Raw genomic sequence first — 20011 nt, 5'->3', positions numbered from 1 at the left:
GACTTCACCCTACCTGATATTAGAATTTGACCTTAGGGTTCACACTGAGTTTTATACATGATGAAGCTGGCTCTGCTGATCTCCAAAATATTGAAGGAGAAAGTGGGGGGCAACGATTTAAGAATGAATCTCAGATTTGACTGTGGAAAGCCAACAGCAGTCAACCACTATGCGTCCAAATGTGACACAGGTCCCAATTCATAGGAGATTAGAGTGTTGGAGGTGTAATAGAATGACTGGAACCTTATACCATATGTGGTGGCTATGTCCGGAAATTAAGAAATATTGGAATATGATACATGAGGAAATTAAAAAGCTAATAAAAACATAATAAAATAGCAGAATCATATTAATTAGGAATTTTGAATGGAGACATCCCGAATGACAAAATTAATATTTTCTTGTACACGACAACAGCAGCGAGAATGTTAATAGCCAATAATTGGAAAGGAAACTAAAGAAGAATGGCTGAATAAATTATGTGAATACTTGGAATTAGCAAAGTTGACTGATTTGATAAGACAAAAACCAAAAAATATAAGCCAGAAGCAATGGAAATGTTTAAATGATTATTTATGTAGACAAAGATTAAATGTAAAGTATTTGTTGTGTTTAGAATAGATTTATGAAAGATTTTAAAAACATTGTTTAGAATATTTGTGTGAGATTGTATGGGAAAAATACGGAATAACAGATACAATCTTGCTTAAAATGTATATAGGAAGTGCAGTGTAAGCAATGGAAGTCAATCAATGAAATTTTATCAATATTTTCATATTGAAATTTTGTAGAAAAAAATTGGAAGAAATTCTTCCAAATTTCTTTCTTTTCTCTCTCTATTTTTTCTTCTTTCTTCTTTTCTTCTTTCTTCTTTTCTTCTTTTTTCTTTTCTTCTTTTTTATATATGTGTGCTTATCTGAAATATATATGTATGTTTTGCTTATATTTTGTAATAATTATGTTAAATTAATTAATTTAATAATAATAATAATAATAATAATAATAATAATAATAATAATAATAATGGAGGGGGAAAGAGTGCAATATACAATAGGCTTCAGTACTTTCTTAATGCTGGTATTTTCTCTGTCATCCCAGCTTCACCATTTCTTAAGAAACATCCAGTTGTTTAATACCTCCAGGGGCGGATTGTATTCAGATGAGAATGGGGAGCTGGCAGCCGACTACGACATTGTGAACTGGGTGCTGTTTCCCAACGAGTCTCGTGGCAGAGTGAAAGTCGGGAGTGTAGAGAGACAGGCAGCCTCACATTTAAAGCTCACCATTAACCCAGAAGCCATTGTCTGGCCTTCACATTTTAACAAGGTAGGCAGAATGAATTGTGTGCCTGTCCCTTTGTGACATCTATTAAGCTCAAATAACTTACAGGGTGTATTCAGAAAATGAACTTATTCCTATCTGATTGATTTTCTCACTAGTCTAGGGCTGATCTCAGGGATTATAGAAAGAGCAGAGAGCCTTTTCAAGTTTATGTAGCTGAGTTATCTACTTTAGCATGTGTTCTGATGTCTGGACCGACTGGATGAACACATTCGAAACAGGGATTTCAATCCAGTGATCTCATTGTCCCATTTGGGATTTCACATGACTGGATCACTGCCACTATGGTTTGAGTGATGGAGAGCAATGCAACAACACTCCCAGTAACGTGGGCAGATTTTTCCAGTCTGTGGATTATCCTTCAGCAACAAGTACACTTGTAGACATTCGTTTCTCTTTATTGAATGAAGGAACGTTTGGATGCAACTTTGGTTTTGAGACATCCCATATTGCACTTGAACCTGATTTTGGTATTGCATACATTATGTAAAAGCTATATTTAAAGAAACGGCAACTTATTTTTACATTTTGTCTTTGGAAATTTCTGTATAATTGCATACAGAGTTGTCTGAGCTGTGTTTCTTTAATGTAATATGTGCATGATCTGACTGGCAACTGGACACTGGATTCCAAAAGTTGCCAGTCACCCTTTGGCTCAGTACCCTCCTTCCAGTGCCAATAAAACTGCCACATATTCCCTTTTCTTTTAAAATATTTTTTATTGATCAATTTCCACATAACAAATTATCAAACCATATAATCACATACATTATTTCCCCCCCCAAGGACTTCCCTCAGCTCCTCTCCCTGATTTCTCTTCACATATTTTCTCTGCATATTATAAAATTGTACATATCCTTACATATCTATCCATCATGTTATCAACGAATAAATTTGTGTATGTTTATTCAAAACCTGCCAAGGAGTCCAGTTCATTTTGTTGTCTTTTTAAATAGTTTGTCCCCATTCCTCCTTGACGTCACAGTTCTGCATAGTTCATCAATTTGTCTTGCCACTGTTCTTTTGTCGGGATTTCCTCATTCTTCCATCCTTGTGCTATCAAGACTCTTGCCGCTGTTGTAGCATACATAAATAAATTCTTTATTTTCCTTCGCAGGACTTGTCCTACAATCCCTAACAAAAATGCTTTTGGTTTTTTTACAAATGTCATTTTAAACATTTTTTTTCCCAATTCATTGTATATCATTTCCCATTTTTTTTAACTTCTTTACACTCCCATCACATATGATGAAAGGTCCCTTCTTTTTCTTTCCATTTCCAACAAGTGTTTGAGCCTGTTATATACATTTTTGCTATCTGTACTGGTGTTATATACCATCTATCCACCATTTTCATGTAATTTTCTTTCAGGAGGTAACAGTCTGTAAATTTTAAATCTATTTGCATATTCCCATTTCTTAACAACTATTTCCTCTCCTAGCTTAGTTTCAGACACATGATCATTCCTTGGCCCTCTGCTCTGCCATAATTGGAGCAGCAAAATTATGTACGCCAAAGTACTTTCTAAGCCATGCACTAGAGCATCAACAATATTTACCTAAAAGGGAGGGGGAGGTAGGGGAATCCATTAGGGTCATTCCAAACGCTATGACTCAATTCTGTACCCTAACAATTTCCCTTCAATGCTCCTTCACTTTATGGTTAGACAATGCCTCGCTCCAGGTGTACCGAAAGCTGCCGACCTGGATATGCCAAGGTGGTTCAAGAAGGAAAGCCCATTTGCTGCTATGCTTGTGCTTCATGTACGGAAGGGACAATCTCCACCCAGGAAGGTGGGTGACTCCAGGGGAGAGGGCATTTGAAATAGAGTCAAGAATGGATTTCATGCTCTTTATTCAGCTCATAGTGGTGAGGAGGGAATGGAAGTCCCCTCAAAGTATCTGCTTTATATACATTATTTACACAATGGGCCCCACGTGATTGGCTAATTCTGGAATTCTCCTGTAGGCCAATCAGGTTGTGGATTCACTTCTATCTGGAGCTGGATTGGGTGGCTCCTGCAGACCAGTCATACTGCTGGATTGTTCTAGGACCTATCAGACTGCTGCATTCTGAATCCTATTGTTCTAGGACCAATCAGACTGCTGCATTTTGGATCCTATTGTTCTAGGACCAATCAGAGTGCTGCAGTTTGGATCCTATTCAACTCAGTACATAACAGCATTCCTTGGGAGAACGAGATCCAATAAAAGGCTGGCAAGGAAAACAGTAAGAGAAAAAAGAGAAAGGTAGAGAGGGAAATGAAGACAGAAGTGTCTGGCGTGCTCTGGTCCATGGGGTCAGGAAGAGTCGGACACGACTAAATGACTAAACAACAACAACAACAACAGAGAGGGAAACTGTGCACATCAAAGAATGCATGGAGGAGAGGTGGAGAGAAACAGGCACTTGGGGGAGGTAGCAGAGTACACATAGAATAGTAGAAACATGGTTGGAAGGGACCCCAAAGGTCATCTATTCTAAATCCCTGCAATGCACATTGAGTGTGAAAGGAGAAAAGCAGAAGAAAATTACAGGATGTTAATAAAAACGCCAAGAGGGATGTAGAGAAGAGAAGGGGTGTGTGTGCTTCTCCGTTTAGAGTTATTAGATCAAGATATTCTGCACAAAAGGGGGAGGTTGAATCACAATGCCTAGAGAACCAGTGCTTATGCTGAGTTTGAGAAAAGCTGAACTATGGAACTCCCTGCAACGTGGAAAGAATGTCACAGTTTGCATCTAAATCATGACTGTTGCCCTTAGTAGTTTCTAGACATTTTAAATCGGTCCTAGGGAGATAAAGTGTGAGAACCCCTGCCACAATGAATTACTGGTACATGGTTTCAACTAGGGCCAGGGCCTTTTCAGCACTGGCCCCGACGTGGTGGAACGCTCTGTCACAAGAGACTAGGGCCCTGCGGGACTTGACATCTTTCCGCAGGGCCTGCAAGACAGAGATGTTCCACCTGGCCTTTGGTTTGGACTCGGTCTGACCCTTATGTTTCCCTCCCCTTATGGTCTTGATTTATCAGCTACTTTAAAATGAGGCAGCATTTTAAACTGCATTTTATCCTGTATTTTAAATTGGGTTTTTTTCCTTTTTCCTTCACCCCACCCCTCTCTTTTTCCCCTATTATGTTTTTACTGTGCTTTTATTGGTGTTAGCTGTCCTGAGCCCTGCTCTGGCTGGGGCGGGCGGGGTATAAATAATAATAATTATTATTATTATGTTAGTTTTTTTCTTTTTAATTGCCTTGGAATGCACACTGCAGGAGAGATAGTTTGGGGGATTCTGCCCACAGCAAATATAACCTTTTGTGATTCTAATCCCCCTCTGTTTTAAATGTGATTTGGACATGCTAATCTGTAAAGATACAGGCCTGATTCTCTTATTTATGTTATGGCTACTAAATTTGCTCCTCTTCCTTTCAGATGCAGGGTATTGCACCAAATGTCCAGATGATCAGCATCCAAACAAGAACCAAGATCAATGTGTCCCCAAGATCACCACTTTCCTTGCCTACACAGAACCTCTGGGCCTCATCCTAGCTTCCTTTGCCCTATTCTTGTCCATAACCACAGTATTTGTTTTAGGAATCTTCATTAAATACAAGGAAACTCCGATAGTCAAAGCCAACAACCAGGACCTCTCCTACATCCTCCTCATCTTCCTCGTACTCTCTTTTTCATCTTCATTCCTATTCATTGGTCAGCCAATGAACACAACCTGCCTCCTCCGACAAACGGCCTTCAGCATCATCTTCTCAGTTGCTGTGTCTTCTCTCTTGGCCAAAACCATCACCGTGGTGCTGGCCTTCCTGGCCACAAAGCCAGGGAACACGGTGAGGAGGTGGCTGGGGAAGACCTTTGCCAACGCCATTGTCATTTCCTGTTCCAGTGTCCAACTTGTCATCTGCACCATCTGGCTAGGGATCTCTCCTCCTTTCCCTGATTCTGATAAGCACTCCCAGGCTGGGGAGATCATCCTGCAATGTAACGAAGGCTCTGTTGCCATGTTTTACACTGTCCTTGGCTACATGGGCTTCCTGGCTGCCATCTGCTTCACGGTGGCTTTCCTGGCCAGGAAGCTGCCTGGGGCCTTCAATGAAGCCAAGCTGATCACCTTCAGCATGCTGGTCTTCTGCAGTGTTTGGGTGTCCTTTGTGCCCACCTACCTGAGCACCAAGGGGAAATACATGGTAGCTGTTCAGGTCTTCTCCATCTTGGCCTCCAGTGCTGGGCTTCTGGGCTGCATCTTCATCCCCAAATGCTACATTATTGTACTGAGGCCTGATCTGAACACAAAGGAGCACCTCTCAACAAAAACAAAAGATGGCATCTGATACTTAGTTCTAAAGAAAGGGACCGTTTTCTAAGAAAAGGAAAGGGTCCAGAATCCTGGCTTCCATTGGAGGCAAACAAAATTCTCAAAAAGATACAGAACCTCCTGCTTCCTAAAAGATTTTCAGGTTCCCTGTTCTTTTTCCATACCACATGCCTTCTCAGTAGTGGCACCCATCCTGCGGAACGCCCTCCCATCAGATGTCAAGGAGATAAATAACTATACAACTTTTAGAAGACATCTGACGGCAGCCCTGTAGAAAGGATCATGCATGAAGTAATCATGTAAATAATGCTATGAAAGGTATGCTTTTTGTTTACTCTTTGGAGAAATTCCACTGGGCCAATTTGAGTTGCAGCTTGAATAAACCTGTGCTTTTTGCACACACTGTTGTCTTCATTGGCTCGAAGAACTGGCGTAGCCTAGACCCTCTTTGGTAGGGTAAACCCTGAACCTATTTCAGTGTTCTCAGGCCTACTAAAACCTCAACAGATTCACTGTGATATATGCTGATCTACTGATTGTCTGGGGGGTACACATTTAGATGAGGCAGATCTACTAATATTGGGCTGTACATTAATTTTTCTTAAAATTCACAACAAAGCAGCAATTAACTCTGCATCTGTTGGTTAAGAGCAGTGGATTTGTAATCTGGTGAATGGGGTTGGCTTCCCCGCTCCTCCACATGCAGCTGCTGGGTGACCTTGGGCTAGTCACACTTCTCTGAAGTCTCTCAGCCTCACTCACCTCACAGAGTGTTTGCTGTGGGGGAGGAAGGGAAAGGAGAATGTTAGCCACTTTGAGACTCCTTTGGGTAGTGATAAAGCGGGATATCAAATCCAAAAAAACTATAGACTGTGCGTTCTATGGCTTTGAGGGACAAGTTTGATTTCTTTTCCTATTAGAGTAAAGAATACTGGGTGAGTCGGAGCAATATTCTGATTCAGTAAGAGGCAACCTCAGTCCTGCAAAATATTCAGGATAATATCCTGCAGAACATCCATGGTTTGTGACTGAATCTAGATAATCAGCAAAAATGGTGGATTTACTCTGATCAATAAGACAATGAAATCTCCCTCCTTGTGCACAGAATAATAACAATAACAATAACAATTTATACCCCGCCCATCTGGCTGGGTTTCCCCAGCCACTCCGGGTGGCTTCCAACCGAATATTAAAAACAATACAGCATCAGACATTAAAAACTTCCCCAAACAGGGCCGCCTTCAATTGTCTTTTAAAAGTAAAATAGTTGTTTATTGCCTTGAAATCTGATGGGAGGGCGTTCTACAGGGCAGGCGCCACTACCAAGAAGGCCCTCTGCCTGGTTCCCTGTAACCTCACTTCTTGCAGCAAGGGAACCGCCAGAAGGCCCTCGGAGCTGGACCTCAGAAGAAGGGAGGCATTACTGCTTTCTTGGGGAGGGAAGAGGGATGGGCACACCGCACAATGCAGGTATGTGGTAGTTCAAATGGAGCCTAAAAGTGTTGTGACGTGGGGTTTGTGATTTCAGTTCTCTTGACATAATATGCTGGAGACAGTTCTGTAGTAACACTTCTTTATTAAAGCAAACAAGACTGAGAACTGAGGAGGGGAGAGCTACATTTATAGGGACAGGGAACTAGCTAGAAGGGATACATTTTGGAGGGAACAATATCAGGCAATCATAGTCCTGCCTTTTGGAGGAAACCAATAAGACAGAGGATCCAAATACAGCAGCTTAAATGAACCAATAGTAGCTGTACCCTCTGGAACCAAAAGGCAGTTACTTTACCCTAATGCAAATACAGACAATAATAATACAGATATAAAATCCTTTGACTCAATACACAACAAAAAGAATGAGCAAAGCCGTAGCTAGGAGGGGCAGGGGCCACTGGGCACCACAACGCAGGGGACAGCACTTCTTGTGCCCGAGCCAAGCGTCTCTCCTGGGAGTGACGATGTGGCTCAGGCACCTGCAGGCTCCGCAATGCCCAAAAGGGAAGTGTGGGGCATGCATCTGCCCACTGCCACTCCCTGAGCCACTCTACAGTTAAGGGGGAGGCAGCAGACAGTCTCCCTGCAGGCTCTTCACAGCTCGAAAAAGCAACGCAGGCCTGCAGGGTGCCAGAGCAGAAGAGGGCTCAGGCACTGGGGTTCTGGTGTGCCCTGCCCCACCCCACTGGGGCCTTGCCCCACCCCCATGCACCCAAGCGGCTAGCTATGCTGCTGAGAATGAGCATTTGGATCCTGCCTCTATGAAATGATTTCTTCAATACAAAGTGTGCCAAGTTCAGCTGCTCACTGCCTGGCCCATCTCCAGCTATGGAGCCCCATCAGTGATATCTCGCAAACATGTTTTTCCTCCAGCTCTGCACCTCTTCCTTGAGCCATGGAGAGGCGCCAGAAGGTTGTAGAGGTGGACCTTCTTCCCCTTTATAATTACGAAAATCATAATGGTGTATTCTTCCCCTCACACCAAAGCTCCGGGGATTTCCCCTGAGACCAATAATACAAACATCTGAATCCAGAACAACATGTGGCGACTTCCTGCAGCAAGGCAGAAAGAAGAACTGTGACATAAATACTGTTGAGATTCTAAGGGTGAGATACCTATGCTGCGGAAGTTGCCCCTAGCTCCATTCACCACACAGAGGCAGCTGTAGGTCCCCAATAGCTTATTGCTGCAGAAGATCAGGCTTCAGCAATGCAGTTGCAGACACTGATATATACATACAGCTTGTGGTGTTTGCAGATACAGATACAGATATATACAAGTACAAAGTAATTCTATTGCTCCAGCAATTCCATGACATAACCCAGACTTTGAGTCATTTCACAAGACTCCCTCACTAACTAATAAGCTGACATTAGCAACTGGCTTGCTTGGCTAACCCCCTTCCTCCATGTTCAGTTCCTCCAACATATTTCTTGGGGGGGAAAGATTAAGTCCTGTGCCAGTGGGAGTCTGATCTGAGATCGAGGAAAGGCAGGGACTGGGCCATTGGGAAGCTTTCTCTTCCTGACTTTAGATATGAATCCATGGCAGGAATCCAGCTGTGTCCTTGATGTCATTGCTGCCATGATGAAGGCGACTGGCACAGGCACTGCTAGAATGGTATCTCTGCTGCTGCTGTTGTTGCTGCTGCTGCTGCTAATGCCCCAGGCAGTCCACGGACACAGGACAGAGTACTGCCAAGTATTCCTGCCTCGTTATGCAAATCAGCCTGCAAATTATTACAGGACAGGAAACCATCTCATTAGTGGAATCATCTCATCAAAAGGTGGTTTAGTTGAACCATACATCTTCTCCCGGCACCCCTTAACCAGGTTTATTCTGTAGGTACCTATGTATTGATGGATTTTATGCTGCCATATCTGCACCCTGGCTGTCCCCAAGTACAAGGGACAACTTCTATTTTCTGGTCCATCTGGTCAAATTCTGTCCTTATTTTGATTCCAACAGCTCCTTCAGGCAACCTTGTTACTTAGCGTTCGGCTTCATTTGCCTGTACAAAGCATAGCTTGCTGTTATATTATGTCTTCATTGTGGATTCTTTCTAATTTGTTGGTGGACAACAATGAGCATTTATTATATCTATATTCATGCTGATTTGCTTGCTGGGTGTTTAGGTATTTTCCCGCTTGGAAGCAGCCAAGATGAGCCGTTTCCTAACATTTCAAATCTCTTTAAATTGTGTTTGATTTTGACCTTCGAAGGCAATGGGCTTCCCATCAGAAACAGTAAACTCTCCATTTTCTCTTAAAAGGCAAAGTAATATCTAACTTGCAACCACAGTACACGCCCCATAAAAACAATACAGACCAATATTTGGGGACGAGCTATTTTAAGATTTGTGTAAAGGCCTTTAGATTGATAAGAGAAATAATGTGATATTTTGTGTTCACTGAAAGGAGAATGGCAGTCTATCAGTACTATTGGTTTCTTTGTTTGCAGGTTCGGTTCTACGAGATACTGGCATATCCTGTCCTTCTCGCTAGCTGTTCAGGAGATCAATCAAAATCCCACAGTTTTACCCAACATCACCCTGGGATACAACCTCTTTGACAGCTTCTATGATGGCAGACTTACTTCTGATGCCATCCTTGATGGCCATTCTGGAGGGGTAAAGAATATTCCAAACTATAACTGTGGACAACAGAAGAACCTCTTGGCTGTTATTGAAGGGGCTGAATCGGATATCTTCATCCAGATTGCAAGCATGTCAGACATCTACAAAACCCCACAGGTAGGAACTAGGATCGCCAGTTGTGAAGGATGCTACAGTCATAGCTTATATACATTTGAAGAGGGTTAGAACAGATGATCTTTGAGCTCCCTTCCAACTCTTTGAAAAGTTTCCCAGAACATGTTTTTTTAAAGGCTAAATCTGTCTTGGGACACCCTAGGTCAGGCATAGGCAAACTCGGCCCTCCAGATGTTTTGGGACTACAACTCCCATCATCCCTAGCTAACAGGACCAGTGGTCAGGGATGATGGGAACTGTAGTCTCAAAACATCTGGAGGGCCGAGTTTGCCTATACCTGACCTAGGTTGTCTAGCTTTTGCTGGGGAGGGGCAGGTTCTACTTCTTTTCTCCAGGACTACTCTAAAATTAGTAAGAAGGGGATTCAGTTTTACTTTCCTAAAGCCCAGAGGATATGGAACAACAATACTTCATTGATTGCAAGGGACAATCCAGCACACGTTAAAGGATTCTGGGGAGAAATGCTAGAGAAATGCCTCTCTGAAAAGAATGAAGTCTATTGTAATTTTATGTAAAGGGAGTTTATTTAGTAAAAAGACTTTGAGTTTCAGGGTAGGGGGTAGAGAAGGGCAGGACACAAGATCCAAGACTTTAATAAACATCAAAAAGTGGTTTAATTTTACATGCTTGAGCAGAGCCTTGGTTTTCAGCACATGTGCAGAGTCCATTGCAGAAAAGATGGTTTCATGGAGCATTCGTCTGTTATGAAGCAAAGATTGCTCAGATGAAAAATGGTGGTATCACAGCTCCATAAGGTGACAGTTTCTGGACACAGCAAAAAGTCCAGAACTGGACACAGGACTCCTGATGTGGTCTCGTTTTGTTCTGTCTTTTAAGGTAATTCATTTTTTCTTTTTTTCTTTTTTAATTTAATTTTTTTAATTTTTATTAAGTACAAATTAGAAAGCATACATATTTACAACAAAAGAAAATACAAAAGAAAAAGAAAATACATATAACCAAGGGGGGAAAAATAGAGAATATTTTGTCTCTTTTCATATTTACAATTATTTATACCTCTATAAAATGCTATTCACAATAAAGGAGTGAAATGAAAGATAAGATATCAGAAAAAAAGAAAAAAAGAACAAAGAAAAAATAAAGAAGTAAAAGAAAAAGGTCATAGGTGAAAATTTTTAAAAGTAGATAAGTACTCACAATACATAGCCGTTTCCCATCTATCTTTATATTCAATTGTATAATTTCATCTTGTCCTTATCTACCTTAAATAGTGTGTGTGTTTTTTAAAAAAGACTTCCACCGTTTACCTCACGCGTTTTTAATAATCCGTTCATCAGATCCTCTGTTCTTCATATTTTCCCTTTGGATTTCCTTAATGTCTCACTTTGTATTTTTTTATATTACGCACAAGATTATTCTAAACACAACCAGATTTTTGTAGTCGAGCCCTGGTTTTGTAAATAATCATTTAAGAACTCCCATTGCTTCATAACCATAGTTTTGGATTTTCTCCTTATTATGGTAGGTATTAAGGTAATTCAAACACATCTCTCATATAGGAAGACCTAGTAGAAATACCTACAGTTGAGTGAATGCACATTTTAGCAGTGCCCAGTTAGCAGGCTGTTAAGATCATAGGCTGATCCACAGAAACTTGCTGTAAGCAAGACCATTTCACATAAACAAGCAAACTATGGGTCAATTTGGGGCTCAGTCCACTTCTGGAGATTTTCTCCACCCTCCCTCATATTGACAAGGACTTGACAAAGATCAATCTCTTCCAGCTTCTTCCTGGCTCTTAATACTTCTAGGTTAACAAAAGTGCCACAATTTCCCTGAAAACAAACTTTCACTTCCTTACCTAACCAGATAAGTCATGGCTTTGCTCTTCATGATCAAATCCAGTTCCCCTTTGTCTACCGGATGGTCCCAAAGGAAGTAACCCAGTACCTGGGGATTATCAAGCTGCTCCTGCATTTTGGATGGACGTGGATTGGAATATTTGCTCCGGACAACGACGCTGGAGAAAGCTTCATGAAAGCCTTCACACCTCCGATGATCGGCAGTGGGATTTGTGTTGCCTTTGTGGAAAGAATACTACAAAAGACTCTAGTGGAAAAGTACTTATGGCATGAGCTCCCTGCCATGTGGCAACAAGTCGGTGTGTTTGTTTATTGTGGGGGCTCTGATTATGAATTTGGCCCAATCATTGTGTTGCAACGGAAGCTAGCTAGGAGGAAAGTTTGGATCACTACAGTTTTTAGGAACACGAACATCATTTTATCTTATGATACCGATTCCTTCATGCAAATCCATGGTTCTTTGTCCTTAGTAAGGAAGGCCAGAAAGGGGGCAAAGCATGACTTCTATGAGGTATGGTCCAGTGAAACAAACGAGTTTTGGGATAATTCTTTCCGTTGTTCATGTTCAGAGGATGTGCTGTCAACTGAAGTATGGACAAGATGCACAGAGAAGGAGAAACTGGAGGTTCTCCCCCAAGAGGAGATCGAAAGAGTTGTGTCTCAAGACAATTACATTACTTACAACAGTGTCCAGGCTGTGGCACTTGCCTTAAACACGGCATATTCCTCCAGATCCAAACAGATGTTGATGGCGGGTAGGACAAACAGTTTGGGACTTCAAAAGCTGCAGCCATGGCAGGTATTCCCCTTTCCTTTTGCAACAGCACTGCCAATTGCAATCTGTTGTCCCATTTGCAAAATGTAGGGTTGCCATGTTCCCAGAAGTGAAAATCCGGACATAGTAGTTGGGCTTTCTGAAGGAACATCTCCCCCTCCTCCCCCCCCCCAAAAAAATATCATTTTGGGGGTTTCCTTTGATTTTTTCTGAATTTTTTTTTTTATATATAAACTTGCCATATGTCCAGGTTTTCTCAGACATTTTGCTGATTCAGCAAAAATCCGCCTGAATGCCATTTTTCTGAGTGATTCCAGGACGTGTCAGGGAAAACCTGGAGATATGGCAGTCCTAGCAAAATGTTTGTTCATTGCTGAGGCAAATTCAGTTTGTCAGTCTCCTGCCGTAGGTCAACCATTTAGCTTGCTCTGGTGACACCAGAAGACAACACTCACCTACCTGTTCAGTTGTCTTCCCTGGTGTCCTAAGAGATCCGCTCTGACTCTCCTGGGTCCCACACCATAGGCTTTCCGCATTGACGGAAAGGTGGATCTACACATAATTCTCACATATCTTCTCTCTAATAAGATATTTATTAATTTACAAAATTTATATACTGCTTACTAACTAGAACAAAAAGGGAATACAGCGAACACACCCAACCAATATCAACAAGCAGGGAGTTCCAAAGGAAAGGCTCCCACACGAAACCACAATGTGACAGTTCTGCAAATCTAAGCACCTTTGAGTCCAGAAGTGCAGTGGCCCAATTCATAGGCGATTAGACTACAAAATGAGCAGGGCTGAGATATTCAATGAGCCTCCAGTGTGGTGAGAGCCAGTGAAGTGTAGAGCCAGTGTGGTGTAGTGGTTAAGAGCGGTAGACTCGTAATCTGTGGAACTGGGTTCGCTTCTCCGCTCCTCCACATGCAGCTGCTGAGTGACCTTGCGCTAGTCACACTTCTTTGAAGTCTCTCAGCCCCACTCACCTCACAGAGTGTTTGTTGTGGGGGAGGAAGGGAAAGGAGAATGTTAGCCACTTTGAGACTCCTTTGGGTAGTGATAAAGCAGGATATCAAATCCAAACTCTTCCTCCTCCTCCTCTTCTTCTTCTTCCTCCATATTTTCTCTATCATTCCAGCTTCATCCCTACTTCAGAAAAGCCCAGTCGTTTAACACCACCAAGGGTGGACTGCATCTGAATGAGAATGGGGAGCTGGCAGCCGACTATGACATTGTGAACTGGGTGCTGTTTCCCAACGGGTCTCGCGGCAGAGTGAAAATCGGGAGTGTAGAGGGACAGGCATCCTCTGATTTAAAACTCACCATTAACCCGGAAGCCATTGTGTGGCCCTTGTGGTTTAATGAGGTAGAGCATATTATCATCTGTGTCATCATCATTATTATTATTATTATTATTAAATCCATTTGCTTCGGAAGGAGGGGCAAGTTCACACCAAGCACCTGAAAGCTGAAGCTCAAACAGCATTCAGGTGTGGGGTGGGGGACAATTATCTTCCTGGGGCCCCAATTCACTCCCAGACCCCTAACACTTTTTCTTGATGCACCTTCTCTGGATGGCTAGACCGAGCCTCGCTCCAGATGTTCCAACAGCTGTCGCCCTGGATACGTCAAGGTGGCTCAAAAAGGACAGCCGGTTTGCTGTTATTCTTGTGTTCCGTGTGCAGAAGGGACAGTCTCCATTTTGGAAGGTGAGTGATCTCAGGAGAAAAGGAAATTCATTGGGAGAGCCTAGACAGGGCAAAGCTTCACTCAGACACATACTATGAAGACCCTAAAGACATTTTTCGGAATATGGACCCTTGCTTGGCTTCTGTAATGTTTTATAAAAAATTATTTATACTTTTCAGGTATGCAATTCACTAATTTAACAATCATTTTGGCATTTCATAACCTGACTTCCTTCCCCCTCTTCCTGCAGTTCCTTAAATTTATTTTTAATATCTTCTGCATATCCAAATTAACTTAATTTGCTCATTTATCCATCTTCTTTAAGTATATACTCTTATGAAACTGCAGACTGTTACAATAATCCTACCAATGTTCTTATCTGTAAATATTCAGTAAACCATTTCCATTCTTTTATAAAAAAAAGTTTGTTATCTTGATTTCTTATTCTTCCAGTAAGTTTCGCCATTTCTGCATATTCCATATGGTTTTTGTATTCCATTCTTCCTTTGCTGGGACTTCTGCTTCTTTCCATTTGGGGGCAAGTAGCATTCTCGGCTGCTATAGTAGCATACATGAATAAGTTTCTATACAGTTTCTCGCTTGGACTACTGCAATGCGCCGAGGGCCTTCTGGCAGTTCCCTCGCTTCGAGAAGCCAAGTTACAGGGAAGCAGGCAGAGGGCCTTCTCAGTAGTGGCGCCCGCCTTGTGGAACGCCTTCCCACCAGATGTCAAAGAGAACAACAACTACCAAACTTTTAGAAGACATCTGAAGGCAGCCCTGTTTAGGGAAGCTTTTAATGTTTAACAGACTATTGTATTTTAGTGTTCTGTTGGAGGCCGCCCAATAATAATAATAATAATAATAATAATAATAATAATAATAATAATTACTACTACTACAGTTAAGCGAGATGAGCACCGCAACCCCATAGTCACCTTTGACTGGACTTAACTGTCCAGGGGTTCTTTACCGTTTACCTTTACAGTTTAGGTAGTTCTGTCCCTATAATTCCCAAAAGAAAACCTTCTGGGTGTTTTTTTAGAAAGGTTGTTTTAAACATCCTTTTCATTTCATTATATATCATTTCCCAGTAAGCTTTAACCTTACTACAAGACCACCATTGGCTTCTGTAATGTTAAGCCCCATAACTCAGCATCTCTCAAACTGTGGTCTGGGGACTGCCAGTGGTTCTCAGACTTTGTTCAGGTGGGCTTCCCACTGCAGCCAACACTGCCTCTTAGCCTAATGCTACCTCACAGGGTTGTTGTGGAGTGACTTGGAGAGAAATGTGGGGTTTTAATTCAATAAATAAATACATAAAAGCAAAAATAAATAAATAAAGGGATGACACAGTGCAAACTCCTAAGGAATTCCAGGTATCTGCTCTCAGCTCACCTATATTCTTTTAGAAGCCGCCCAGAGCGGCTGGGGAAGCCCAGCCAGATGGTCGGGGTATAAATATATTATTATTATTATTATTATTATTATTATTATTATTATTATTATTATTATTATTATCCCAATGGTTTATGGTTGGTTCATAGAACACCAATGTTCTAAGTTAAGATTATAAGAAGTTCTTAAATTGTAAACTTGTCTTATAAATGACCTTCATTGGCTATCTGAAGTCTGATTCCTGCTTACAGGGGCTAATAACCAGATCTTCCTAGCAAATACAAGGATAAGAGCTTCTATAGCTGTTAGGTTCAGGATGTTACCTATTTCATCAGATCACATATGGGATGGGAGATGCACTGAGGTTAAACATAGCTCATGAGGGATGCAAAATTAAACTTTTGTCAGCTGTGCTGATCCATGAAGATAAACCATATAAAAAATCCAGACTAGCAACCATAATTACAAGCTTTATGATAGCTAGAGATCTGCATTGGCTCCCAGTACGTTTCCGAGCACAATTCAAAGTGTTGGTGCTGACCTTTAAAGCCCTAACCGGCCTCGGTCCTGTATACCTGAAGGAGCATCTCCACCCCCATCGTTCAGCCCGGACACTGAGATCCAGCACCGAGGGCCTTCTGGCGGTTCCCTCATTGCAAGAAGTAAGGTTACAGGGAACCAGACAGAGGGCCTTCTTGGTAGTGGCGCCTGCCCTGTGGAACGCCCTCCCATCAGATATCAAGGAAATAAACAACTATCTGACTTTTAGAAGACATCTGAAGGCAGCCCTGTTTAGGGAAGTTTTTAATGTCTGATGCTGTACTGTTTTTAATATTCAGTTGGAAGCCACCCAGAGTGGCTGGGGAAACCCAGCCAGATGGGCGGGGTATAAATAAATTATTATTATTATTATTATTATTATTATTATTATTATTATTATTGCTACCAAAGCATCTCCTCTTCCCTTCAGATGCAGACCACTGCTCAAAATGCCCAGGAGATCATCATCCAAACAAGGACCAAGAAAAATGTATCCCCAAGGCTACCAGTTTCCTATCCTATGAAGACTATTTGGGGATCCTCTTGGCTTCTATTTCCCTCTTCTTGTCCTTCTTAACAGGCATCATCTTAGGAACCTTCATTAAATACAAAGATACTCCTATTGTCAAAGCCAACAACCGGGACCTCTCCTTCATCCTCCTCATCTCCCTCCTGCTTTCCTTTTTGTCCTCCTTCCTCTTCATTGGCCGGCCAAGAAGAGCAACCTGTCTTCTCCGACAAACAGCCTTCAGCATCATCTTCTCGGTTGCAGTCTCTTCTGTGTTGGCCAAAACCATCATGGTGGTGCTGGCCTTCCTGGCCACAAAGCCAGGGAACAGGGTGAGGAGATGGCTGGGCAAGAGTTTGGCCAACTCCATTGTCATTTCCTGTTCCGGTGTCCAAGTTCTCATCTGTACCATCTGGCTGGGCATTTCTCCCCCTTTCCCGGAGTCTGACATGCACTCCCAGCCCCGAGAGATCATCCTGCAATGCAATGAAGGATCTGTTGCCATGTTTTACACTGTCCTTGGCTACATGGGCTTCCTGGCTACCATCTGCTTCACGGTGGCTTTCCTAGCCAGGAAACTGCCTGGGGCCTTCAATGAGGCCAAGCTGATCACCTTCAGCATGCTGGTCTTCTGCAGTGTTTGGGTGTCCTTTGTGCCCACCTACCTGAGCACCAAGGGGAAGTACATGGTAGCCGTTCAGGTCTTCTCCATCTTGGCCTCCAGTGCTGGGCTTCTGGGCTGCATCTTCATGCCCAAGTGCTACATTATTGTACTGAGGCCTGATCTGAATAGAAAGGAGCACCTCACAACAAAAACAAAAAATAGTACCTGAACGTTGAACTATTATTTTCAGTTTTGGCAAGAGATGCCCAGCACACCAGTAATGAAACCCATATATTTGCTTTCACAATGTAGCTTCTTAGATTTAAATCTCCTCCTTTCACATAAATCACGAATGACTTTGTTTTGATGTTTTTTACATATTGCTTTATCATAGCCTGATTCCCACAGTTCCATATTTCCTCTAATGTGTAGCTGCCTTCCGAAAGCACAATTAAAAATACTAGTTTTTGCAGGCTTGGTGTACTGAACCATGCACAAAAAATGGAAATCAGAAGAAATACCAACATTGAAAGATTGGCAACATAATTTTTTTGAAATGTTTGAATTAGCAAAAACGACAGCAACAATTAGAATGCAATCTAATCAAAATCTCAGACAGGAATGGAAATGTGTAGAAGAATATATGACCAAAAGATACTCCAACAATAATTTACTGATATGCAAAGAGTGGTACCTCTAGATGCGAACGGGATCCATTCAGGAGCCCCATTTTCATCTAGAAGCAAACATAACCAGCGATGGCATGTCTGCGCACACGCACGTCATTTTTTGCCGCTTCTGCACATGCGCAAGATGTCATTTTGAGCGCATTCACAAGCGGCGAAACCTGGAAGTAATGCACTCCATTACTTCCGGGTTGCCGCGGAGCGCAACTCGAACGCGCTCATCCCGAAGCACATTCAACCTGAGGTATGACTGTAGACTGATTTCACAAAGTTAAGTTAAGCTAAGCAGATATATAAGACTGAATGTTTAATTATTAAGATACAAAAATACAATCTCAATAATAAAGTTATAAAATAATAACAAGGAAATCACGCACGGGTGGAGGGAAGACACAGGACAAGAAATAAGAAATGGATAAATGTTGGTACATAATGAAATGTGAAAATGTCAAATTACGAATATAATGTATATGTATCATTATGTAAAGATTTCATATATGTATTGCAACATTAATAATAAATAAATTTTTTAAAAGCTTTGTATTAAAAAATAATAAGAATAAAAATAAAAATACTAGTTTTTGCATGCTTGGTGTACTGAACCATGTCATTGGATCAAGTCGCACTCGCTGGATCATCACCTTGAATGGGCTTGTGACCCTTGTGAGCAAAGGCGTCAGATATCTTGTACTCCCAGCAGAGTCACCCAAGTTAGTAAGGTCAAAGGGGAGGAGCTACACAAAGAATGATCCAAGAAGTCCTCAACGGCAGAACAGGTGGAAGACAACAAGTGGCATGTTAAAACGGCTGTGAAGGCGGATGAAGACTGCAGCAGATAAGAATCTACTGGTCGATCGGAACAGAGCCTTACTGCAAAGACTGTGCGTTGGTCAGCATGCCCTGATCTACACACATAAAGTTAATTCACGCTCGGGCGTCTTCCAAAAACCCATCCCAAACCCAAACTCCCAAGTTATTTGCATTTATTTGTTACATTTGTACCACAGTATCGCAGAATTGTAGAGTTGGAAGAGTCATCTAGTGCTGTGTTTCCCAACTTTGGGGCTCCAGCTGAACTACAGGGAACTACAATTCCCATCATCCCTGACCACTGGTCTTGCTAGCTAGGGATGATGGGAGTTGTAGTCCAAAAGCAGCTGGAGGCCCAAGGTTGGGAAACACTGATCTAGTGTAACCCCCTGCAATGCAGGAATATAGGAGAAGACTCTTCTATCTATTTTGTATTGTAATAAAAAAATTAAGGTCTTATATACAGTGGTACCTCGGGTTACATGCACTTCAGGTTACATACGCTTCAGGTTACAGACTCCGCTAACCCAGAAATAGTGCTTCAGGTTAAGAACTTTGCTTCAGGATGAGAACAGAAATCGTGCTCCGGCGGCACGGCGGCAGCAGGAGGCCCCATTACCTAAAGTGGTGCTTCAGGTTAAGTACAGTTTCAGGTTAAGTACAGACCTCCGGAACGAATTAAGTACTTAACCCGAGGTACCACTATAAAAGAAATGTTCATAAATGTACCAACCAAACACGTACATGTGAACCACATGTCTGGAGCAGCACAGGAAGACCGCCCTGAAACCACTTTGACTCCCAAACTGACCAGATGTTTTCTCTGCAAGGAGGGAACCTTGCCATTGTCTCAGGAATTGGGAAATCACCATCTCAAAGAAATGGCCAGACTACCAGGAAAGGCAATCAGATAAGGCATTATCAGATAACCTGGCAAACAGGAAAAACAACAACATTCAAATTTCTGTTGTAGACCACCTTTTCTGTGATGTAGGTATGATGTTTGTGGCGGGTGGTCTTGGGTTACACCCCTTCTGTGATGTATGTATGATATATGGAGGGGTGGTCTGGGCAGGGAATTTAATATGTCTATATAAGGGCAGGCACACCTTTGTTCTGGGTCCTCCTCTGTCCTCCTGCGTGTGAGGAGAGCACCCTGTTGCAACAGTTCAATAAAGATCAGGCTTACTAGCTGCTTTGCTTCTCAATATTCTCTGGTTGGCCTCTGTTATTTTCTCCTACC

The 20011-nt window shown here is 42.1% G+C and overlaps 1 protein-coding gene across 1 annotated transcript; it reads left to right on the top strand.

Annotated features, from left to right (window-relative positions):
- Nucleotides 1-7132: 7132 nt before the first annotated feature.
- On the top strand, nucleotides 7133-17551 carry LOC128408844 (vomeronasal type-2 receptor 26-like). Its single transcript, XM_053378867.1, has 7 exons — nucleotides 7133-7138; nucleotides 8715-8854; nucleotides 9624-9915; nucleotides 11764-12555; nucleotides 13673-13900; nucleotides 14117-14243; nucleotides 16591-17551. Exons 1-7 carry the CDS (start codon nucleotides 7133-7135, stop codon nucleotides 17499-17501), a joined length of 2496 nt encoding a protein of 831 aa, XP_053234842.1. The 3' UTR covers nucleotides 17502-17551.
- Nucleotides 17552-20011: the final 2460 nt, after the last annotated feature.

This window comes from Podarcis raffonei, chromosome 2, assembly GCF_027172205.1.
Source record: "Podarcis raffonei isolate rPodRaf1 chromosome 2, rPodRaf1.pri, whole genome shotgun sequence".
Taxonomy (NCBI): domain Eukaryota; kingdom Metazoa; phylum Chordata; class Lepidosauria; order Squamata; family Lacertidae; genus Podarcis; species Podarcis raffonei.
Note: the sequence above shows the minus strand (reverse complement) of the source record. Positions and strands in the feature narration are given on the sequence as shown.

Bases quoted from the DNA above. Each gene is read 5' to 3' on its own strand.
- LOC128408844 (XM_053378867.1), top strand. The intron at 12,556-13,672 runs GTATTCCCCTTT...CTATCATTCCAG, and splicing joins AAAAGCTGCAGCCATGGCAG to CTTCATCCCTACTTCAGAAA. The intron at 13,901-14,116 runs GTAGAGCATATT...CTGGATGGCTAG, and splicing joins GGCCCTTGTGGTTTAATGAG to ACCGAGCCTCGCTCCAGATG.